Source organism: Rhinopithecus roxellana, chromosome 6 (assembly GCF_007565055.1).
Source record: "Rhinopithecus roxellana isolate Shanxi Qingling chromosome 6, ASM756505v1, whole genome shotgun sequence".
In the NCBI taxonomy this organism is placed as follows: domain Eukaryota; kingdom Metazoa; phylum Chordata; class Mammalia; order Primates; family Cercopithecidae; genus Rhinopithecus; species Rhinopithecus roxellana.
The window spans coordinates 144,679,230-144,705,742 of NC_044554.1; the positions used below are offsets into that span (position 1 = coordinate 144,679,230).

General features: G+C 36.6%; 1 protein-coding gene across 1 annotated transcript in view; it reads left to right on the forward strand.

The window, feature by feature from the left end:
• The window catches only part of HDAC9 (histone deacetylase 9), a 907,594-nt gene that overhangs the window by 631,533 nt on the left and 249,548 nt on the right, over positions 1–26,513 (forward strand). Inside the window, exon 15 of the mRNA XM_030932454.1 lies at positions 23,199–23,376. Coding sequence (XP_030788314.1) covers positions 23,199–23,376 — 178 coding nt within the window. The remainder of the gene's footprint in view (positions 1–23,198; positions 23,377–26,513) is intronic.

Here is a 26,513-nt window from a genome sequence, read left to right on the forward strand (position 1 = left end):
TTAACTTGCTAATTTGTGTTGTGCATCTATAAACAGGTTGGAGTAGGGTTTCTCAACCTAAGCACTAATGACACTACTGACATGCCAAAATGTCAGCCCATTAATTCCTCATTGTGGGAGCTCGTCTGTTTATTGTACTATTTTAGCAGCATCCCTGATCCCGCCTTACTAAATGCTAATAGGACCCTCCTTCCCTACTCCACACCCATTGAGATAATGAGAAATGTCTCTAGACATTGTCAAATGTACTCTGTGGTGCAAAATTCTCCTCCACTCCCCACCCGAGCCACACACTGGGATACAGTGTGGAGCAGGATCTCACCCATTTGCTCACAGCTGGTGATCTAAATGGGTGTGCATCTTCTATTCCAGTGATTAACTGAACCCATATACCTGTGCTTAGTAACTGAACTGAATTAATTTGAAATGTTTTAGGCTGGGCACAGTGGCTCATGCCTGTAATCCCAGCACTTTGGGAGGCCGAGATGGGCAGATCGCTTGAGGTCAGGAGTTCAAGAGAAGCCAGGCCAACATGCTGAAACCCCATCTCTACTAAAAAATACAAAAATTAGCCAGGCGCGGTGGCACGTACCTGTAGTCCCAGCTACTTGGGAAGTTGAGGCAGGAGAATCGTTTGAACCTGGGAGGTGGAGGCTGCAGTGAGCAGAGATGACACCATTGCATACCAGCCTGGGCGACGGAGAGAGACTCCGTCACCAAAAAAACAAACAAACAAACAAACAAAAAACAAATGTTTCAGACCCCTAGGCATTATGATATGTTTCACTGGAACAAAACAAGAACATACATTCAGGACCTAAATGAATCCTATAGTAGAAAGGAACCCTTTCATTGATGTCTGGGCAGATTTGTGTCCTAGGAGACCTAGATACTGACCCACAGATGTGAATCCTTTCCCCAGTCTTTCCCACATGAATAGAAAATGTCCCATCTTTCTTGCCTTCATGCTAACCAGGTCTTTTGTTTACATGTGATAAAATTTTGATCCTCTCTGAAAGATTTCCTTTTTTTAATTCTTTTTTTTTTTTTTTTTTTTGCTTTATTCTCCCTGAGCAGCAATAAATTTCCACAGCAAAGCTAGCATTTCATTTGTGTAATGAAGTTTCCATATGCATGCTGATGGCTTGTTTGCCTCATTTCTTTCCAGCAAAATTGTAAGCACCCTGAGGTTAAAGACTTTGTTGATTTTTTTCAAAACCTACCATGGATCAAGGAAATTTGTTAGTAATAAAATACTTGCTTAATGATTGACAATAAAATTGAATGCCTTCATAAAACAACAAGCTGTTCCCACTAATTTTAACTTTTTCCCAGTTTTACATTGTATTTCACCCAAATAAAGAAATGATTCTTTATTTGACATCATTTATGTGCTGGACACTGGACAGGATTCTGGGCAAAATGTGATAAACAAAGAACTCCTGCCCTTGCAAAGCTCACAGTTGAGCACAGTAGTTCTCAACCAGGAAGGACTTTGTCCTGAGAGACATTTAGTTATATCTAGAGACATGTTTAATTATCACAATTGGGGTGGATTGCTACTGGAATCTAGTGGGTAGAGGTGAAGGGTGCTGCTAAACATCTTAACAGTATATAGGACAGAGCCCAACAACAAATGATTATTTGGACTAGAATGCCAAGAGTGCTGAGTCTGAGAAAGCTTGGGAAGAGAAGGACAAATCAACTGATGACAGCTTAATGGAAAGTGACGTGTGCCTTGACAGAGTCGGGTCGAGGATGCCTTGAGCGCTCACAAAAGGAAAAATAAATCCAAGTTTATGGCTGAGTGACAGAGAAGGCTCCCCAGATGAGGTTATGGAGGCTGGGTATACAGCTTGGGAACCAGCAGCACAGGAGTGAAGGATGTGGCACTGGTTACCCCCAAGAAGAAAGTGTGGAAATAGAGCCAAGAGCTAGGGGTGGAGCCTCAGAGAAGCCAACGGTCAAAAGGAAGCCCAGGAAGAAAAGCCACAAAGAGAGGGAGGAACTGGAAGGGTGGAAAGCAGCGAGATGGCGTGGAAGCCAGCGAAGGAGACTGTTTCAAGGAGGAGAGAATCACTAACAATGTCATATATCTCAGAGAAGCTGAGTGAGATAAACACAGAAAAAGTATCTTTAACATAGATAAAGAGGTCTCTAGTCACTTTAAAGAAAGAAATTACAAGTGAAGGAAGTCTTAGAAGTGGTGGAGGATAGATTGTCCTAAGCAGAGAAATGAATGCGGGGAGAGAAAGGTATGAATTTATCTTCAGGAGGAATGCTTATGATTATTTATAGAACAGAAAAATTGAAAACAGTCCAACAGTCTAATAAAAAAGGTATTAAAATATTTATAAATATATGCAGGAATATACAGCAAGTAATAGGCATGCTTTCCAGGAGTATTTAAGGTGATAGGAATATAGTCAGAGTATATGAAAAAACCAAGATGCCAATCATTATTTCAGTATGACACCTGCTCTTTTTTTAGGTAGGGAAGAACAAAACTACAAAAAATTCAAAATATTAAATATTAATAGTTCGTTCATGCATGGTGGATATGGGCAATTATTATTTTCCTCTTTGGAAATTAATCTCCAAATGTTCTAAAATGAGCATGTCATACTTTTAAAATGAGAAGAAAACTTTCTTAAAAAAAAGAAACTTGGCTGAGAAAGAACAGAGAAAGTTTTGGCAGTAACTTGAAGGGAACACAGGGAAGGGAAAGGAGTGTGTGTGTGTGTGTGTGCGTGTGCACATGCATACTTGTGTGTCTGTATTTGAGTTGGAAGCGATGAGAGCATTTTTGTATGTTGAGGGGAGACAGACAGTACACCCTGAGAGGCTGAAGATACAGGAACATGGATGATTGATGGAGCATATCCCTAAGGGAGCAGGAAGGGATGAAATCCAGATCACAGGTGGTGGGATTAGCCTTGCTAAGAGGAGAGACATCGCTTCAACTGAAAAATGAGGAAAAGAGGTAAGGATGGATGTGGGTGCTGATAAGAGTGTAGAGGAGAGGGCAGGAAGTTGAGGGAGTTACTGTTTGTTGGCGTCTATTTCCTTTGTGAAGTAGAAGGTGAGGTCATTTGCTGAGTGGGGTCAAGGGTTTATGGAGAATGGAGAATGATGGAGATTTGGAAGGGTGGTTATGGGGAAAAAGAGGGAGGAAGGGGACTTGGGACACAGAGATTGCCCAGCTGCCTTGAAAGGCCAGCTGAGGCTGAAGACTAGATTTTTAACAAACAGCACCGATTTGTGTGCCCACATGGCTTTCTCTAACAGCACACTGTCACATGTTTAAAAATAGACAAAGCAAATAATGAGACTGATCGTAACTTGCAGTTTTTGCAGAAATAATGATCATAACAGCTTTCTGCATAACGCCCTGTGGAAACATGATTATTTTGAGTCCCTGAAGTGATAAACGATACAGTTAATGCTGGAAAGGGACAGAAATAAGCCAGAAGAAAGCTGAAGAGAATGGAAGCCAGAAGACGTCTACAAGTCCCAGTACTGGGAGAGAGGGAATTAGAGAACTTGAATGGCGAGCGGTTTGGGCTATGAATGGAATATTGGAGGACAAGATTCTAGTTATGAAAGAGTGCTGGGTGAAGGGGAGAGGTCTCATTAGCTGATGTCTCTATGGACTCTCCTAGCAAGTGTGGCTACTGGACAGTGAAAACACAGTTTCCTACTATATGCGGTACACAGCAACACTCACAAAAAAAAAACTAAATCCTCTGTGTAGATTAAATCACACTCATTCTTTCTCCTCTTTCTCCACACACACACACACACACACACACACACACATCCGTACACACATGTATATATATACACATACATATGACTTAAAATATTATTCAGAAAATAACATAAATGTTAACAACAGACTCCCCACCAAGAAAAAAGAGCATTGGACTTTGTTTCTTTTTATTTTTATTTTTTTCTTTATATTATTGCAGAATGTACAGGTTTGTTACATAGGTATATGTGTGCCATGGTGATTTGCTTCACCTATTGACACATTCTCTAGGTTCCCTCCCCTCACTCCCTTACCCCCCAGCAGGCCCTGGTGTGTGTGTTGTTCCCCTCTCTGCGTCCACGTGTTCTCACTGTTTGACTCCCACTTATTAGTGAGAACATGCAGTGTGGTTTGGTTTTCTGTTCCTGTGTTAGTTTGCTGAGGATGATGGCTTCCAGCTTCATCCTTGTGCCTGCAAAGTACATGATCTCATTCCTTTTTATGGCTGCATAGTATGGAGTTTGTTTCAATTCCAGATATTTAATTGCTCTATAATTTGACATGACACTTTCACGTCAGAAAACTTAATTTTTTCTCATTGGCAAAATGGGTTAAATTATATCTATTTAACAAGTATTTTTTAAGAACTAGATTAAAATTTGGAAACACATCTCGGAGTTTTTGAAACCCCAAATGTTATAGCTTAATTCACTTATTCAACAAAAATTACTTGGGCACTGCAATATGTTTGTATTTGTGCTTGGGGAATTGACTGTGAAGAAACCAGACACATTGTTCTCCCTTACAGGTTTAGAATCAAATGGGGGAATTTTAGAGATTATCATATAATAAAGTACCTTTCTTGCCCTGTGTTGTCCTGGCCTCAAGCAATCCTTCCACCTTGGCCTCCCAAAGCGTTGAGATCACAGATATGAGCCACAGCACCCAGCCTTGCCCTCTGATTCTATGCTTCACCCTCTCCCAAGACTTAAGCCAGAGTTCTGCCAGGGTCCTCCGATACTCAGGGGTATCTTCTGAGAAATGTCAGCGTATCAGTTTGTTCTCATGCTGCTGATAAGGACATACCCAAGACTGGGTAATTCATAAAGAAAAAGAGGTTTAATGGACTTAAAGTTCCACATGGCTGAAGAGGCCTCACAATCATGGTGGAAGGCAAAGAGGAGCAAGACACGTCTTACATGGCAGCAGGCAAAAGAGCATGTGCAGGGGAACTGCCCTATGTAAAACCATCAGATCTCATGAGACTTATTCACTATCACAAGAACAACATGGAAAAAACCCATCCCCATGATTCAGTTACTTCTCCCCAGGTCCCTCCCATGGCACGTGGGAATTATGAGAGCTACAATTCAAGGTGAGGTTTGGGTAGGGACACAACTAAACCATATCAGTCAGGGAAGAAGGATTTTGGTTACCTGTGATCACAATTTGTTAATGTTTCATCTTATGTTACTTTTATGTTGGTTTAATTATTCAAAGTCTTAAATGCAAGCTCATAATTTTACTTCAAAATGATTATTTTCACATGCTTACATCATTCTTACACACATGCAAACATATACAGATATGTACACAAACACATATATATGCATACACACATACATATACTGGTAAAAAAAAATTCACGCATAATCAAAGCCCAAAGGAGGTTAAATATTCAGAATATTAGCTCATTAACTTTCAGCATATTGGGGATGATGTCTATGTTAATAGTATCTGTTCATCTAACAGAGGGTTGGCATTCATACCTAGGAGTTGGAAGTACATCAAATGCTCTTTGATGAGCTAAGCAAAGTGAAAATGTACATGCTATGCCCCTAACAAGGAAAGCCACTCGAGTTTAAATAACAAAAAAGAGCACATGAATAGAGAAAAAGTTAATGCAGAACATTTTGTTGCTTTACTATTCAGTGATAAAGATTAGCCAATTGGGAATATGTGTATATACATGTGTATATTTACCCATATAAATAAATATAGATTTTAAACTAACAGTCACAAAATATATCATGCATTTCAAATTTGCATACAAATAGTACTTCCTAAAATTGGCAATTTGATTTACTCATCTTCTGAATATCTTCTGCAGGTGTAGTAATAATTCTCAGTATGTCTGGATGCCTAGAATATGCTTAGCACTGCCCTAAATATTTTAAGTGGATCATCTCATTTAATTTTGACAACAGTCTCTATGCAGTAGATACTCTTGTTATTGAAAATTTACAAATTCAAAAGATGGGGCAACTGAGGCTTTAAGGAATTAAGTAACTTAACTGTCATCATCATTGCTTCTCATTGCCCCAAAGTGGAGAGAACATCTTCTCAATTCAACAAATCATGTTGATTCCACCTTCTAAATGTCTCTGGGGTCCACATTCCTCTCTCCCACCCACTGCTGCAACTCTGGTTCTGGCTACTGTCAACTAAGTTAATGCAAAGTCTCTAGTAGTCGACTACTGGATTTTAATAACCCAAGTGGTTGATTAATGTTTACAAATAAGTTAATATTAGTTTTGATTACTAACTTCCTGGTGTCACAATAGTCCTAACGTCATAATCAGTGTCTCTCAGGTACTTCTGTGTCTTCCTTGAGGGACTTGCATGTGTTGAGGAATGAGTCTGTGCTCAGTTGAGAGCCATCAATACCAGCAGTGATCTGACATACCCACCACCCCTGCCCACACTTGGGGTTGCTGCTTCGCAGTTCTCAAACTTTACAATCCTCAGAATGCAAAGTGACTCTTCATTCCTTTTAGCCCTTAATGACATTTTTTGTCACAAATGAGAGGAACACTGTCTTCCAAACTGTTTCACTTGTGCTGTAAATTTCATATGACAGAGTTCTTTCTACTTCTTCCTGCAGGCCTTTTCTCTTGGAGCTCAAATAGCCATTCACTAGGCTCAAGAGAGAACACACTTTGTTTGCTGCTGTCCATTCCCTGTTTTTCCCATCTCTTCTCTCATTTTTCACCAGAATTCTTTTTTATTTTCTTCAGGAAGACAATCAACCAAAGAAAGATAAATCAAACTCGTATCAACCAATGCAAATGCCCAGTGGATGTAGGGGGCCAGTGGGCAGGATGAAGGATGTGTAGTAAACCCCTTGGCCCACTGGTCATGGCTCACCAGGTTTGCCCATAGCCAGTCTTTGAATCCCAATTTAATGAAATCGGGGTACTTTAAGTCCTCCTTAAATTTAAATATAATCACATTTTTTCATTCCTTAATATATGTCAGGGACTTCTCATTGTTTTCTGATTAAGTTAAAGTCCCTAAAGATGTTGACCAATTTTTTCACTAACTGCTTTCAGTTTTTTCTCTTTCATCAGTGGCAACAACCTTCTCTACTAACCGGACTTCGAACTCCATGTTCTAGAGAAGGGATGGGCTCTAGCAAGTGGGACTATTGCATGACAAGCAAATAGCGGTGCATAGAGCTATTGTGGAATGCCATAGTCACTTATCCTGCAGGTTTACAATAATTCCTGTTTCAGAGTCAATTTATAAATAGCTACTAATTACTAAAAGCATGATTTAAAATCTGCAGGTATAAACAATAACAAGCTTAGTTAACATCTAAGAATGATGAGAACTGTTTTAGCCTTTACTCAAGTTGTGAACAAATATTATGATGATGACTCTGCTGAAGAACCAAGCAGATGATAAACAATGCCAGTAAATACTAAGTATTGTAGGTTCATTGACATGTTATAAATCAAATAAAGTTAAACTTCCCAATAATTGAATATAACCACTTTAACATATTACGTTACTTATTTGGCTCGTGAGTATAATTTTGAATAGCAATTTTTGATACTTTACAAATTAAAATAGCATGTGCATAAATGTGCATAATAATATTATTTTATGTTTTTCAAGGAGATGAAACAACTTTTATATGCAAGAGTTTATTCATGTAAGCCAGGAACTATTTTAGTGAGATTCACTTTATTTCTATTGATTCTATTTAGAGTTGAATCTGTTGCACTAAAACCAAATAATACCAGACAAGGTCTTAAACCAAATTGTTAAGCCTTGTCTAATCATATTATATTATCCATTTGTTCTTTGTTCCATTTGATGAGCATAGTTAAAATCAGGTAACTGAAGTTAACATAACTTGACGCAAAAGCAATGCAAGTTGTATAGCAGAATGGAAGAGTCTATTTTGTGGGCAGCGACCACTAAAAATAATTGTGAGAAATGAGTGTCATAAAGAAAAATTTGACTGTTGACAGATGCAACAATTTATGACAACTAATGAGACTGCTTAGCAGAATCTGCCTACCTTTGGTTGCTGTAGGCCAAATTATTAAACAGTGTTGTTAGGATGATAGTTTGGTGATGAGCATTGCAGATGAGTTCATAAAAGTTATTGACCCATGAGACTAAATACAGAGACTATTTCAGAAACCAATTGTTAGAAAATACGTAAGAATAGAGTCACAAAACAATTAAGCATGTGAGGCAATATATATGTTAATTAGCTTGATTTAGCCATTCCACAATGTATACATAGATCAAACATCATGTTTAACACCATAAATATATACCACTCTTATTTATCAATTACAATGAATTTTTCAAAAGAATAGAGCCATCACAACAGATTTAGAAAGTTTTGTCTTATCATCCTCATAAGGATGTAGGGCATTTATGCAAGAAGATTTACTGTTATAGAAATCTTAGTAAATTATAATAAAAATATATGTAAGAAAAATCAACATGTGCATGATTCTGGATAAGGAGCTAAATGAGCATGGAGGCTGAGAAGCAACATAGTAGGTGGCTAATGAAGTAGGTAAAGACTACTAAACAATATCTAGTTGTGACTAGTCATAACTGATGACTGTGGTATCAGTCATGGAGATCAGAAAGAAGGCAGAAGATTGGCTCAATAACAGCTTGTTATAATGTATTTTGGTAATAGAGTCAATTTGAGTTTTAAAAAAATAAATCATCAGTAACAATGATACATTAATGATTAATTTCCTTATCCTATGTGGAGAAATATATGATACTATGAATGTTTAAATAACAATGCTAATTAGGTTAGTCTTTTTGCAGATAAACCACTTATTCTGGAAGAAAAGATGCTTATCAGATACATTGTCATTTCTTTATTTTACAGAGGTGCTCTGAGAGTTCAAGTAAAGTTTTCCTTATTTACTTCTTTGTAAAATGGTAGAGCTGGAGTACAAACCCAGGAGTTTGTTTGTTTTCTGAATCCTGTGCACTTTTTAAATAACATCATTTAATTTGCGTAGGAAGGTGTGTGAAGATTAAGTTGCCTATTCTACACAAAATATATGTTATTTTTCTGCTGGAATAATCATTTCTAATGCAAATTTGTTCTTATCAACTCTGTTAAACATTCGATCCTCAGGCCCAAACTCCTGGAATCTAAAACTATTTGTTGACTTGCTATTGCTCTTAGGTTTGAGAGTCAGCCTCTTTAGATAAGGTGCAAGTGCTGCGTGGTCTCCACCCTTCTATTCATTCCCCAGAATCTCCATAACCAGCGGCCTTAGGGAGTCTTATGAATAAGGGCTATTCACCCTTACAAATAGCCATGCTGAATTGCACCTGGTCTGTGGCATTTACCAGGTGCCCTATCACCAGAGTGACTTTCCACATGCTATGCTATCTACATGGAACATTCTTTCTCTCTTTGTCAAGCTAAATCCTTCTCATTCTTCATCTCTTGGCTCAGAGGAGCTTTTCTTAGTTGCTCATAATTTAGGACCCTGTACCACTCTTCATAACTCTTACCTCCATTGCTCTTTTATAATGATTTGTGTGGAACTGGATGAATATTTATCTCCCTCACCAGATTGTAAACTCAGAAGAAGAGTGACTTGATCTGTTGAGTTTACCATTCTATCTTCTAATTTCTACTACAGTTCCTAACACCCAGTAAGCTCTTAATATAATGGATATATGAATGAAAGAATGAGTTCCATGAAAGCCAAGAAATAATTGCAAAAGTATTTTAAATTATCAATGCCTTTTGTGATATTTATTTTTAAGTTCAAGGAAATACTTAAAAGAGACATTCTTTTCAAAAACCAAAGTATTTTTAAATATTATGTTACATTCATCTTAGCAAATACACCAGCGTATTACTGTTTAAAGGTCTGGTTGTGGAGAAAACCACAGTTTTCAATTCTGACCCGCAGTGACTAGTCTTTGTTCTATTTAAGACATTTTCTTCCATGCTATGGGTTGAGCTGTGTGCTTCCTCAAACGCTTATCTATTCTAAGTGGAAAGTGGTTTTTTTTTTAAAAGCGAATACTTCTGTTTAAATGCCAAAATAAATACATGTTAAACAACATTCTCTCTCTGTCTTATTTTTATTTTTAAAATTTTTTGTTAGCCAAGCATTTTAACATAAACTATCAGTAATTGGCTCCTAGTTCAATGACAAAAGATATTTGGAATATCTTTCCTTTGACCCAGGCATGCTTTGAGAGAAAGGGTAAAATAGAGATAAAGTCAAACTTTGCTTGAGTTTGACGTGCTTGGTAATTTGCACACAAGCAATTGGGTCTAGACACCAGTGATGAAAAATGTGATTCTCCTAATATTATGTTTAGTAAGATGTTTTCTTGGAATGAGAGGGTATAAAGATTAATGTCTGATCCTGAAAGAATTGGGATCCTACTTACTTGACCCAACATGTGATATGTCTGAACCCATGGGTTTTAAAAAACCCATTCATGACATATTATTGATGTTAAATCTAGTGTATTAACAGAGAAACCTAAAAGTTGTAATTAGTGAGATTTTATTATGGCCACTTACTCCATTTTTTCCTTAAAGCTATGCTTCATAATATTATTTTTTAAATTAATGACCTCTGATGAAAACTATGGACGACATCTTCAGCAAAATTCAGAGATGCGCATTCTCGTATAATTTTACACACAGTTTCAGGAGTCTTATATCCACTAGAATTCTTCCACAGATCCTAGACTGAGAATATCTATTCGAGATAAATCTATCCAATTCATATGTCTTAAATAGAAATGATTTATATTACTTGTCATCTCTCTCATTATGATATTTTATATCCAGGCTCTAATTATCAAGACGGAGGAATAAAGGAAATGTTCAAGAGATCCATCATATTCAAATGAAACCTCTTTTTCCCCTCCTTCTCTTCAGGCTATTATTTCTAGACCAGAGCTCTATTGTTCATCCTGTACTGTCCATTGGCTGCCAACCACACAAGGATGCTAATCTAGGCCATTGTATAATTTCATCTTTCTCTGGGCTGTTATGTAATAAAAATAATTTCAGTCTGCTCTCTTGAATATGTTTTTCTACAGGCAATTGTAAAAATATAGAAGTTAAAAAACAAATGAAGGAACAAAAATATAATTTGTTTTCTTTACTTTTCCATTACAAAAGAAATGACACATTGTGGACTTGTTATTTATTTAATTTCAAAATTGAAATATAGTTTCTTTTGTATTTTGTACTGCAGAAAAATTCCTGTTGATTGAAAGTGGTCATTTTCCAAGAATGCTTCAAGGCAGCTGAATTTTAAACATTTCTAAAGCAACTAGTTTTCATATATATAAATGCATAGTGCAACCAAATTAGTGATTTATTTTCTTCTGGAACCTTTATGTCTGAGGATACCAGAAGCAATTTAAATATTCTGTATATAGGTAATAACTTTTACCAACATTCTACCCAGTTGAGAAACTGTTGTTAAATAGGTGCAGCTTCACATGGGTCAATGCCAACACTAAACTAAGTCCCTAAACTTCAATCCAGAATCATAGGTTAACTAAACACACACTCTGTCTCCCATTGTGTGTGCATACAAACACTGGTTACTCTTGAATCCAATTCCCTCTGCTTCTGTTGGTGGTACTTTAGCTGAAAGCTTTGTAGCATTCAGCTACCAATAGCCCTGTCTTGTAAGTCACATTATGGTTTATGGATTCTTCATGATTTGAAAACAACAATATTTGATTTGCAAAATTTTACCTCTCATTGGTACATTTATTTTGGTATTTTGTTCGCTGGCATGAAAAATGTGCTAGGCAAAGACTCCTGTTTAAAATGAGAAGAACCTGAGAAGACAGTAACCTACCCTCACTGGAAGTGACCAGTGAGTACCTGGGGGTAATACTTCATCTCCTTAGAGGCTCACCACTGTTACAAGGGCCACCACTTGGCCCTAGAGGGGAGATTGGTAGAAAATAGTGAGCACATTCTGTTGCTGGTGAGCATACACCTGTTAATCCAACTTCCCTGAACTGTGAACCGCACTTGCATACTGGAATTCAGAAATGCTATCCACAGCTAGGGAGGAGGCGGGGGGATAGTAAAGATCCTCACATGTTTGTTGAAGATACCCTCTATCTTAACCAAATGGTTACTGAGCATTTCACCTCCTATGAGTTGATTTACAATTTCTTTTTTTTTTTCTGAGATGGAATTTTGCTCTTGTTGCCCAGGTTGGAGTACAATGGCGCAATCTCAGCTCACTGCAACCTCTGCCTCCGAGGTTCAAGTGATTCTCCTGCCTCAGCCTCCCAAGTAGCTGGGATTACAGGCATGCACCATCATGCCTGGCTAATTTTGTATTTTTAGTAGAGATGGGATCACACCATGTTGGTCAGGCTGGTCTCGAACACCTGACTTCAGGTGATCCACTCGCCTCAGCCTCCCAAAGTGCTGGGGCAATTTCTTAAAATCACAAGCGATAAAAATATTTTAGCATAAACACACACACATATGCAATTGTACAGATGTACAAATATAAAAAATATATTTACAAACTATATAATGTATCACCACATCAATATGTGGTATGTTACAAAACATGCACATCAATAGAAATTAAGAAAGGGGATAAAAATGAAATAAATGTTATTTTAAAATTAATTTTGAGTTAGTGGATAGAAACTTTTTTACTATGATTTTAAAAAGTGTTGTTTTTAACAACTTTATTAGTATATTCACATATACTATATGATTTACTCATTTCTATTTACAAGTCAGTGGGTTTTCATATAGTCACTGAGTTGCGCAGCCATCACCACAGTCAATATTAGAACATTTTCATCACCCCCCAAAAGAAACTACCCATTAGTGGTAACTTCATCCTCCTACAACTCTAGGCAACCACTAATCTACTTTTTGCTTCCATAAATTTGTGTGTTCTGCATATTTTATGTAAATCAAATTGTATGGTGTGTGTTTTTTTTGTTTGTTTTTTGTTTTTGAGATGGAGTCTCGCTCTGTCGCCCAGGCTGGAGTGCAATGGCGTGATGTTGGTTCATTGCAATCTCCGCCTCCCAGGTTCGAGCAATTCTCCTGCCTCAGTCTCCCAACTAACTGGATTACAGGTGCATGGCACCACGCTCAACTAAGTTTTTTGCATTTTGGTAGAGACGGGGTTTCACCGTGTTGCCCAGGCTGGTCTCGAACTCCTGAGGTTAGGCAATCCATCCGCCTCGGCCTCCCAAAGTGTTAGGATTACAGTTGTGAGCCACCACACCTGGCTGGTATGTGGTCTTTTGTGACTATTCTCTTGTGTTTTCAAGGTTCATCCATGTTGTAGCATGTATCAGTGTTTCATTCCTTCTTATGACTAGATAATATTCTATTTTATGGATATAGCATACTTTTTTTATCCATTTATCAATTGGTGGACATTTAGGTTGTATTTGGGCTTTCACGAATAGTGCTGCTATGAACACTCAAGTACAAGTTTTTATGTGGAAGTATTTTTTCATTTTTCTTAGGTGTATACATATTATTGAAATTGCTGGGTCATATGGTAACTTTATATTTAACCCTTCAAGGAAGCACAAGCTGTTTCCAAAGTGGCTGCATCATTTTACACCCCCACCAGCATATGAAAGTTCCAATTTCTCTGCATCTTCCACAGCATTTGCTTTTTATCTTTTATTTATAATAAACATTCTAATTGGTGTGAAGTTGTAAATTGTTGGGATTTTGATTTACAAATCCCTGATAGCTAATGAAGTGAGCATCTTTTCACATGCCTCTCTTTTTAAGACAAATGTCTGTTCAGAACTTTTACCCAGTTTTAAATCGGGTTGCCTGTTATCTTTATCTGTTCACCTCATTTTAAGTTGGATTGCCTCTTAGTATTGATTATTGTGTTATAAGGATTCTTTACATATTCTGGATACAAGTCTCTTATCAGCTATGTGATTTGCAGATATTTTCTCTAACTTGTGGGTTATCTTTCCACTTACTTTACGGTGTCCTTTGAAGCACATTGTTTAACCTCGATGAAGCCTAATTAAACTATTTTTTTTCTTTTCTTTTCTTTTTTTTTTTTTTTTTGAGATGGAATTTTGTCTTATCGCCCAGACTGGAGTGCAATGCCGCGATCTCGGCTCACTGCAACCTCTGCTTCCTGGGTTCAAGTGATTCTCCTGCCTCAGCCTCCCTATTAGCTGGGATTATAGGCTCACACCACCACGCCCAGCTAATGTTTGTATTTTTAGTAGATATGGGGTTTCACTATATTGGCCAGGCTGGTCTCGAACTCCTGACCTCAGGTGATCCACCCACCTTGGCATCCCAAAGTGTTGGGATTACAGGTGTGAGCCACCTTGCCTGGCTTAAGTAACCTATTTTTTGGGTCATTTTTGCCTTTAGTCTTATATGCAAGAAAATGTATTCCTCTATTTCATCTGAGAATATTCTAGTTTTAGATCTTTTTTTTTTTTTTTTTTTTTTTTTTTTTTTGAGACGGAGTCTCGCTCTGTCGCCCAGGCTGCAGTGCAGTGGCCGGATCTCAGCTCACTGCAAGCTCCGCCTCTCGGGTTCACGCCATTCTCTCGCCTCAGCCTCCCGAGTAGCTGGGACTACAGGCGCCCGCCATCTCGCCCGGCTAATTTTTTGTATTTTTTTAGTAGAGACGGGGTTTCACCGTGTTAGCCAGAATGGTCTCGATCTCCTGACCTCGTGATCCGCCCGTCTCGGCCTCCCAAAGTGCTGGGATTACAGGCTTGAGCCACCGCGCCCGGCTAGTTTTAGATCTTACATTTAGTTCTGTGATCCATTTGGAGTTAACTTTTGTGTATGGCATGAGGAATGGAGCTTTATTGTATTCCTTTGCAAAAATGTCATGGTGGTTACGCAGTTGTCCCTGTTCTTTTTGTTACAAAGTCCTTCGTGGAGGAAGAATTTTAAAAATATTTTGCCCTATTGAATTGTCTTGGCACCTTTGTTGAAAATCAATTCATCATAAGTGTAAGAGTTTATTTCTGGATTCTCAATTCAATTCCATTGATCTACATATCTATCCTTAAGCAAGGAACACACTGTTTTAATTACTGTACCTGTGTAGTATAGTAAATTTTGAAATTAGACTCTTCTTCCTATATTAGGATATCTTCATAGAGTTTATATATGTGACATTTGATGCAGGAATTGGGTGAAAATGCTAGTATCTATCCATATATCAAACACTAGTATAATTAATTTGCTTTCTTGTATTTTAATTTAAAAATTAAATATGAGAAGCTGTGGTATTTTCTTCTGCACCTGAAGAGATTGGCTCATACTATTGAATTGAATTATTTTCTTAAAGTTTGCATTTTAATTAATTTATTTAATTTTAATTATAATTACATTTAATTTTAATGTTTTAATTTATTTATTCTTTTATTTCAAATCATCATATTAAGTTCCCAATTTATAATCTTCTTAATTTTTCAGTCCCTGTAGTATCATTAATGGTTTTCTTACTGAGTGAATTTAAAATGATAATATGTTGAAATTTTAAAGACAAAATATACTTAATTATATATATTACTGTGTTCATTTATCTATTAGTGAAATTATTTCATAGTTGGTACAGATTAATGTATATCTTATTAATATATGATGTAAAAGTAAATTCACATACTTTACCTTAGTAAAAAAAAATGTGTTACCAAACGTATTTTTATGCTCTTTTTTTTCTTCTTTTTTTGAGACAGAGTTTCACTCTGTCACTCAGGCTGGAGTCCAGTGGCCTGATCATGGCTCACTGCAGTCTCAACCTGCTGCACTCAAGTGATCCTCCCTCCTCAGCCTCCTGGGACTACAGGCATGTGACACCATGCCAACTAATTTTTGTGTTGTTTAATTTTTTATAGAGATAGGATCTCCCTATGTTGCCCAGTCTGGTCTTGAACTCCTGGGCTCAAGAGTTTCTCTGCCTTGGCCTCCCAAAGTTCTGCGATTATAGTGTGAGCTGCTGTGCCCAGCCTATTTTTGTTTTCTTTTTTCATTTATTTTTACTTTTTCTGTCTTAATTTCTTTTTCTTCTACAAAAATGTAGTGTTTACAATAAAGGTATCTGTATGTGGAACGTTAGTTATTATAATAATATTGGTGTTTTATATATGACAAACATGCTATAAGCATTAATTCTATTTTTGAAAAATTATTAAACAATTAACAGGTGTAAATATTACAACAATGAACACTCATAACATCCAGCTTAAGAAATAGAACAGTACAGGTACAATTCAAGTTTCCTATGTATCTCTCTCCCACTGTCCCTCCCATTCCTTCTCTTCTGAATTTGGTGTTTATTTTTTCATGTATGTCTTTACTTTTTATTAATTTCATTAACATATTTAATATGTGATATTAATTTGCAAATTTTGGAAAAAAATTTTTTTCATATATTCTTTTGCTTGTTTTTTCACTCACCATATTTGCTAGAGTTTATAGTAAATACAAACTATTTGTACGAAATGTTGTGAATTGTTCTTTAAAGTGTTAAAACAGGCCGGGCGCGGTGGCTCAAGCCTGTAATCCCAGCACTTTGGGAGGCTGAGACGGGCGGATCACAAGGTCAGGAGATCGAGACCATCCTGGCTAACCTGGTGAAACCCCGTCTCTACTAAAAAATACAAAAAACTAGCCGGGTGAGGTGGCAAGCGCCTGTAGTCCCAGCTACTCGGGAGGCTGAGGCAGGAGAATGCCATAAACCCGGGAGGCGGAGCTTGCAGTGAGCTGAGATCTGGCCACTGCACTCCAGCCTGGGCGACAGAGTGAGACTCCGTCTCAAGAAAAAAATAAATAAATAAATAAAGTGTTAAAACAATTTACTCTCCTCAAAGTAGTCTATGAGTGTCTCTTGCTCTGTATTTTCAGAGTATGCATTATGATTTATGATTTCTGATATTGCTCTTGCTAAAGTTGCATGGTGATATTGATTATAGACCATGAGTAACCACTCACAGGTCAGGTAGCAAATGTGATCATCCAGAGCAAAGTGAAAACCCAGAAGCTATGCATTTGGTCCCTGTGTGATAGCAACAAGAAAGCAAAACAAAACAGAACAAAGAAATCACTGTTATTACAAAACATGGAACCATGTGATTTCCTTAACTCTGGGACTTTAGCACCTCATAGTCTCCATTAGCAAGCCACCCTCAAGAAAATATTTCATTCTAAGCCAGAACATTGTGCTTGTCATACAAAGACCTTCTAGAACTATCCCTACCCACTTTCTTTTTTTTTTTTTTTTTTTTTTTTATTGTACTTTAAGTTCTAGGGTACATGTGCATAACGTGCAGGTTTGTTACATATGTATACTTGTGCCATGTTGGTGTGCTGAACCCATCAACTCGTCAGCACCCATCAATTCATCATTTATATCATGTATAACTCCCCAGTGCAATCCCTCCTCCCTCCCCCCTCCCCATGATAGGCCCCAGTGTGTGATGTTCCCCTTCCCGAGTCCTAGTGATCTCATTGTTCAGTTCCCACCTATGAGTGAGAACATGCAGTGTTTGGTTTTCTCTTCTTGTGATAGTTTGCTAAGAATGATGGCAATGCCTATGTGCTACCACTTAGAATGGTGGGGCCACAAAGGCATTGATGTTTTGCTAGGCAATACCGAGGAATTTACAAAATAGGTGCGTAACAACTCTTCTGTCAAAGCAATTACATGAATTTTATCAGTGGGAGTGAACAGATGTTTGGGCACAGTGGCCTTAGACCACACCATATAATGAAAAGTTATCTTACATATCTCAGTTAGCTGAGAGTATTTTCCAGAATGACAATCTGGCAAAATAAGCCATCAAAACCAAGTCCCCAGTTGAATCAGCTGAAAAAGGAAGACTTTTACTGCATAAAAAACAGACTCAATAAAGAATATGTAAAATAAATGTTAATAAAAAATGCTTTTGTGGGGAACATGTTAGCTATTCATTTAAGGGGGGATAACACATTTTCTAATGGTGCTCAGTAAGTAAACTGTTAACTTGGATATTCCTCTAATTTTTATTAACAGTAGATTCTGAACTGTTTGAAGTTTTAATTTTTCGGCACTGTAAGAGAGAAACATGCTCTTTCCTACTTACTTAGAAGTATAAACGTGAATAAAATTATCTCTCATTATAACTACTAATAGTAAAAAAACTGGTTTAGTGAAACATTTCAATCCATTCCAGAGACAACAGAAAAATGTAATTTCAGCTTTCAAGCTCAAGAAGGATGCTTTTGTTAATGAGGCTGGATATCTATCCTAAAATAAAAGTGACCTGGCATTTAGTGATAACTCAGTGATTAACGTGCAGTATAATAATATGTGGTTTACTGGATTCTTATAACTCTTCTGATACATTGAAAGCCACATTTCATTTGTAAAAGTGTATAATTGCAATCAACTCTTTGAAAGTGAATAAACTTCTTTCTTCTATAGTACTATTTTTGAAAGAAAGTTCAAAAATGTTTGGCCCATCTCTGTTCATAGTTCCAATAATTATGAATCTGTCCTAATAAAGTGTTTGGAAGATTTGACTGTTTCGTTTAAATAACATTTACCATTTTTTCTTAATTACAGTTTTAATATAGGTAATATGCAGAAAACTTAGAAATGACATAAAAGTACAAAGGAAAAGTAATCCTCAAATCACTGGAATTTTCTTCACATTAGCTCTTGGCTCCAACACAAAATAATTTTAGGATTTTGTCCTTTGGTAATCATTTTGTCTGGACTCTATTTCTCATATTTTTTTCTCAGCCATTTCTTGATTATTTTGTGTTGTGATTGCTTATAATATGTTTTCTTGTTTTATCCTATCCTTATAATACGATCTTAAGAATGATTATATATATCTCCCTATTATGCATTCGTTTTAAATTGAATAATACATATTATTAAAGCCCACTATGTGTGAAACACTGCATGGGAAAGATATGCATGGGAATATATAGCAGCCAAAGGTCATCTCTTCGTGGAACTTACTAACTGCAGTTAAGGTGCAAGTGCCTAAATTTTGGGTGTCAACCCACAACATCCTAAATCCTCTTTGCTGTCTGTACAATGCAGGACAAGGACTGTTGCCTTTTGGTTGAGCAATAGCTATTGGATGAACATTTACAAGTAACAAACAAATTAATATTGAACAAGTAGTTATTTGTTTCTTACTTATATTGCCATATTCCTTCTGGTAGACACTGGACAGGTAGGATGCTGCTTACTGAATTGTGAAATGTTATACTATCATGTAACATTTACATAATGCTTTTGAATTAGCAAACTGTTTTATCTTACAGGGTTTCAGTGAAGGTCAAGTAAAGCAATAAATATTTACTTAAAAAAAAAAGAAAGGTAGTAGATGGTGTTATTTAAATGGAGTCCTTACACAATCAAACTACTCATTAAGAGAAAAAAATATTTAGTAACTCCAGTCATCTAAAACATGGCCATGTGATTAAAAAAAAGAAACATAGTCTTTAATTTCCAAATATCTATTGCATTTACTTAATGCACAAATAAAATAGTATATCTTCTAGAAAGTGTGAGAAAATATATAAAATGCAGCAGAAAATAAGTTAAAAGATGAGTTATATCCAGTTTCTGGTTCAACGAGCTTTCAACATTATACAAGGGCAGATCATTTTACACACACACAAATGTGCATGCACACACACATGTAAAATGTATTTAGAGCTTCTCCTTGCATTTGTCACCTGGTTAATTCCAATTTGTCTTTCATATTTAAGATTAAATATCACTTTCTTAAACAAAATTTCCCTGAACCTCTTCAGCAGGTTTTTTTTTAAGTTTTTCATACCATCCTGATTTTTTCAGATATAGCCCTCACTGTATTTATAATTACCTTGTCGTACGAACATCATAGAGTATACCTACACAAACCTAGATAGCCTACTATGCACCTAGGCCATATGTAATAGCTTACTTTTCCTAGCCTACAAACCTGTATAGCATGTTACTATACTGAATATTGTAGGCAATTTGTGTATATAAACATAGAAAAGGTACAATAAAAATACAGTTGATTATAAAAGGTGAAACATAATATACCTGGATAAGGCACTTGCCCTGAGTAGAGCTTGCATGACTGGAAGTTGCTCTGGGTGAGTCAGTGAGTGGCTGATGAGTGAACATGAAGGCCTAGAACATTATTGCATGGTACTGTAGACTTCATAAACACTGTACACTTAGGCTACACTAAATTATTAAAACTAAAGCAATTGTGCTATGACATTAGGAAGGCTCATACGTCAGTAGGTGAAAGGGATTTTTGCGCTCCATTATAATCTTCTGGGCCCAGTGTCATATATGCGGTCTATCCTTGACCAAAATATTGTTATGGGATGCATGTCTGTATTTAGTATCTGTCTCCTCGCTAGAGAATAAGCATAAAAAAGGTTCTGCACACTAGCAACGTGTCCAGCATGGACTGTGAGCTCAAGAAATAGTTACTGCATGCAGTAACTCTAATATATAAAAGACTATGGCAGGAAAAGGAGAGAGAAAAACAAAATGTGATGGGAATGTAACAGAAGGGGAAAGCACAATTAATGTGAGTGTTCAAAAGAGACTGTGAAATTTTAAGTGGACCTTAGAGGATGTGTGTAGAGCTGAATGTGGAGCTTCATAGCCACACATAGAGGGGTGATCTAGAAAGGATGGCTTGGAAGAAGCATGAATGATCATGGTCAATATATCCGTGAGACACAGCAGATACAGTGCCCAGAGCCTATGATATACTGTTAGAGGCCCACAACACATTTTACATTTTAATTTCTTAGTCAGAAAAAAATGAATCTAATAATATGAATATATAATAATGAATCCAATGTATGCCAATGTAGGCTTAAAGTGTAGTTTTTAATACTATTTTTTGCAGTCCACAATGATAAAATTGCACAGGGCCCATGAAAGTCACGGGCCCTGTGAAAGAATGATATTTGATGTTCAGTGGACAGTATTTGGCTAGAACTTAGAAAAGGAATAAATGATCTAAGGTTTAAAATGTAGGTTAGCCTCAGGTAAAGGAGAGTACAAATGACAGACTGTAGAGGCTCTTCAAACCTTCAGAGTCTTTTTGTGTTAATGTCTTGCTACCGCAGGGCTTCAGGAAGAGAATTCTTGCAGGAAGGAATAGGACTGTTTGGTGTTAGAAGTTGGGTGATCAGTTAGGAATCTTTTGCCATCTTACACCGGAGTTGAAGAAATTACAGTAGAAAGAAAGGGAGGAGATGGATATTACAGAAAATCAGATAAACATGTACCCAGGAATTATAGATCATATGTGGAAAAGCTTCCTTTTCCCAACAGAACCCCCCAAATCCTAATTATATATTTGTATTCCCTGTAACAGTAAGTTCCATATGAGGAAGGACTATATTAATCTTACTGCTGTGTCCTCAGGACATTGAACATAAGGCACTCAAGAAAACAGGAGAGTTAGACTCTTGTAAAAGTGTATAAACTGCTGTAGCTAGAATAGGTCCCTGACCAATCCATCCCAATCATCGAAGCAAATGCCCAAAGCCTCGATACGTGACATATACCTTCCAATTGATTGATGGTTTGATTATTCTGTAGAGCAAAACAGAAGTAACAACATATACATTAATTATTACCTATTTTAAAGTTAATTTTAAATCATTCTTACTTTTTTCTAAATTGAGAAATCTCTGCTTATGGTCTGTAATTAAATCTATATTTATAATCCCAGTTTATAGATTTATATGCAGCATTAACTCATATCATGTACAGAGAAAGCTACAATTACATAAAACCACATGATATGCAATGAGTACAGTTGTATTGTGTACAGATTTGTTAGCTTTCTCAGTAAGTTTCTCAGCAAGTGTAATTTGTACACCTAGCATGTAGCAAGCCTTGGGTGGAAATACAGGATGAGTATGACCTGTGATGGCACATGTTGGGTAGAAGGGGAGCACCTAGTCTAGCAGGAAGGTTAAGGCAAGGCCTTAACTAAGGAGAAGTAATGTCTGCCTCAAGTCTTGAAAGAACAAATGCTAGTCAGGTAGGAAGCAGAAGCAGAAGAGCACATACATTTATAAAATTACAAGAATTAGACTTGTTTAAAAATACTCTGGTAACCTTTGGAGCAACAGTTTGTACATTGCCAAGAGATTATCATGTTTTTTTTACCACTGTTCAGCTATTCTTCATATTCGTTAGGAAAGACAAATAAAAACAGCATAAAGCTTATGAATTCTCTTAGGTTGAAGAGAAAATATTCACAGCATAGTATATATATTTTGATAAATATTTTTATTAATAAATAAAACTGTTAAAATTACGAAACAATATATATTTAAAATATATATTTTGAAATGTATACTTTTGTAGCATTGATGATTAAATAAGCTGCCTATCTGTGTTTGAGAATATCTTTTCTTGGAGACAGAGGAAGAGACTAACTGAATCTTCCATAAACTTCCAAACTGTGATTCACTGATTCGGTAAGTTGGGAAGGATGAAGAATATAATAACAGTGTTAAATCACTGAGGATATACTTAATACTATATTTTAAAACCAAATAATTTTACAGTGTTGAAATTATACCATACAAACTGTGAAATATTCATTTTTTTCTATATAAATATATGAAGACTGAAAGGTGTCAAAATACAATTGTGTAATTGGTCATTTTTAGAGACATCCATAGAATTCATAAACAATATTCACTGAAATAAATTCAGGAGAGGTTCAGAATTAGGCCTCACTGGCAGTTTAAAAGCGTTGAATTGTTCTCCCACGTTGTGTGGCAGTTCTGGGGCTGTACTCAAAACGTTGGTATCTAAGTAGGAAATGAGTCGAAGTCGACGTTACTCTTGAGGTTAAAGGTTTGTTTCTTTCAGTCAGTTCAAACTGACAGGCCTCCTGCCATCACCTCCTCCTTAGCCAGGCAGACAGGCCCTGGCCGTCAGTGTGAAAACATCTGTTGAATGGATTTATTGACTGGATCTTGTTTTTTCTCTCCCTTTCTCTATTTTTTTTTTCTTTTTCCTTCACACCGTTTATTATGTCTCTGACCTGATGAACTTAATTTGTTGACATGTCGCTCAGTGTCTCCCTCAAACCTTGTCTCACATTTCTTTCTACTGTGCTCTTTTCTTGGCAACAGCCCTTCCTGGAACCCCCGCACACACGTGCGCTCTCTGTGCGCCAAGCGCCGCTGGCTGCGGTTGGCATGGATGGATTAGAGAAACACCGTCTTGTCTCCAGGACTCACTCTTCCCCTGCTGCCTCTGTTTTACCTCACCCAGCAATGGACCGCCCCCTCCAGCCTGGCTCTGCAACTGGTAGGAATCCTTAAAGACTCTCTCTAATAGGCAGGCTAAATGCACCGTTCTTGTAGGATTAACCGATTTAAATGCTCTGAATAACTCCAATAGCAGAACGCTCCCTTTTAACCCAGTGCAACCCAAATTTTCTGAGGTTATATTGGCTATAAGACAAACAGCACATCTGATAAATCTTGGACTTAGTACTAATAGCCTCATAAATTGCTATCATCCAAGGGCCTGGAAAATACATCAACAGGTGCATGAGTTTCTTGGAAATGAAAATCCCTGCAACATTCTTTAGCAGTGTTCCTCAATCTCTTACCTTCTGCCCAGCCACTAGGAAATTTATGATGCTTGGCTTCCTCACTTGACTCCAAAGAGTGCCCTTTAACCAGTTTGTTTTTTTGTTTTATTTCATTGTTTTCTTCTGGTTCCCCATGCAAATGACTCATGGAATTCTATAGTACCAAAGCAAACTTTACTTGATTCTATGTATGTTACTTTCATTTCTATTTATTATGGAATCTCTGGGTGGGCTTTTTGACCAACCTCTTCCTTTGTCTACAGCTGTGTTTGATATTTCAGAACCTGACTACAGAGGAAAACAAGCCAGATAATTCCAAGGCCAAAGGAAGGTTAAGTGTGGAACACACACACACACACACACACACACACACACACACAGGGTACTATTCCCTCTGCAAAAGAACAGTGCTGTAAATATATGCGTGGATAATTATTTCTTTTTGTCTACTCCATTCTAGTTCTGTGCTCTCAAACTGTGGCTGATCAAATGAAAGATATTGTACCCATAACAGACTCATAACTTGGATGCTGCAGAAGGAGAATTTATATGTACTTTCCCCAAAGGCTCTTTTGAGTTATCTGATTTATTTTTAAATCCATTTTCAGGATTCAGAGCTTGTTTTTGTGGCTTCTGTGACCTCATGCAAGCCTTTGTGCTTGGAAAAGTTAAATCTCTTTTCTAAAACGATATTCCCAAGCCTTGATACTATCTTTTATTTAAAAATCAATGAATGAAATGGCCAAGTTAATTAACTTTGGTAGGCATCTTTAATAAGTATGCATAGGAGCTACTTTTTATAATGTCTTATGCCATAAGAAAACATTCCATACCAGGAGCTATGAGCTGGGTCTATTTCTTTCTCCATACTAGCCATTGCCTCTGACTCTCCTACTTCCAGGAGCATAGCAAAACTATGCCCAGATATTCCGGAAAACCCAGGAACACTGCCCAGTGTTAGTGGCAGCCTTTGAATCAATCATGCCTGGTGCTATCCCTGTGGATTCACAGAGTTTTTGCTCAAAACCGGATACATGATACAGAGGAATAATTTTTTACATGTAGAAAGAGCAATAGCCTTTAAGAATTACCTACTCTCTATTCTTTCTCCTGAAAGTGTCTTTTATTCAACCCTAATATTTCAGAAAATACAGAGTAAGAACCATTCTTTCATGATAACTGTTTCCATTGCCTGAAATAATTTCCTTAATATTATAATGTTAAAAATTAAAAAAATATTAAAAATAAATTCTTTAAGCTTAACTACAAAGTTTTATGTTGATGTCCCCAAGTTGGCTGCTGTATATTACTGTATTCCTATGGATAAAGTTTCTTTCCTTGGTTAAGTGGGGTGGCCCTTTTCTGACATACTTCAGTGTCTTCCAATTTTCATATGTTCCTTTGAATGAATGAAGCAAGGTATCCGAATATTAAAGAGAACCTGGAGTTTAAGGAAACTGTGTTGCCAAATGGATAGGATTTGTAGGCCTTAGAAGAATCCAGATGGAAGGGTGGACTGTAAACCCAGTAACATAAACAGGACATAATCCTACCCTGATCATTCAAACAAAGAGTAGGTGATTTCAGAGAGTTAGGTTTTTTTCCCCCTCATAACGTCAGCATTTTAGTATTTATCAAAGCATGTATTCCAAAAACAAATAGGAAAGTGAACTTAAGATTATTTTCATATATAATGGATTTGATGAGGCAATTCCTTGCCCACATGAGAGATTATATAAAATTATTTTAGAAAACACAGGATTTTGTACTTAATAGGCATTCAATAAACATTTTAGTTGAATCAATGAATATTAATTTCATAATAAACACGAATTTACTAGTTCAAATTTGAATACACTGAAAGTAAAAGTTACATTGTAACTATTGTTCTGCTAAAGGATAACTAAGTTATTTAAAAGTTACAATAACTAAGAGGAATATTCGTTAGCTTATTTTAACTTGCAAGAATGTTGCATCTTTACACTGAAAATCTTACAAGAAAAAGGCACAATATTTTAAAATCATGCAACATATGCAATTTATAATAATAGCTTCTCCACTGGCATTGGGATTAATATATATATATATACTTGATATGTAACATTCATTTAGTACTATTCCAAATCCTAAGGAAATGAAATGCACCATCTTCACTCTGCTCTTCCACATATTGCTCTGGCTTTAATCCAAACTTAAATTTCCCCTGTAACCTGAATACTACTGTAATCCACATGATCTCAAAAATCACTTTAATAATTCAAATGATCTTGATTTCAGATGAGAACTATAAGGTTTTCATTCTACTATGATTGAAAATACATATTTTAAGCACTAATCTCCTTTCTTTTGACTTTTTGATATCTACTTGTGGCAGACATGTTAAACAATCTAAGGGAATATTCACATATGTCCTTTAGGAATACAGTAGACCCTCTTATCTGCATGGGAGCTATTCTAAGACTCCCAGGGAATGCCTACAACAGCCCATACTATTGAACCAATTGAGGTCAATAGGAACCCATTTCTGTTCATGTCTTCCACCCATAAATTTATAGCCTTTTCCATCTTAACTAAGCACTTCTCACATGCTATGGCCATGACTTTTGCAGTGTGAGGTGAGGTGGGACAGCAAAACAATCACAAATTTATTTTTTCTTCTTCACAACTTCATGGATACAAGATTCCTTCTTACTTTAGAGCTTAGCAACCTTAGCATATGATTTTTTTTTTAATTTCCTTAAGTCGAGAACTTAGACCTTTCATTTAAAGGAAGCCCTTTAAGGCTTGTTTTTGGCATATCTGAGCTGTCAACATCACTACTCTTGCACTTTGGAGCCATTATGAAGTA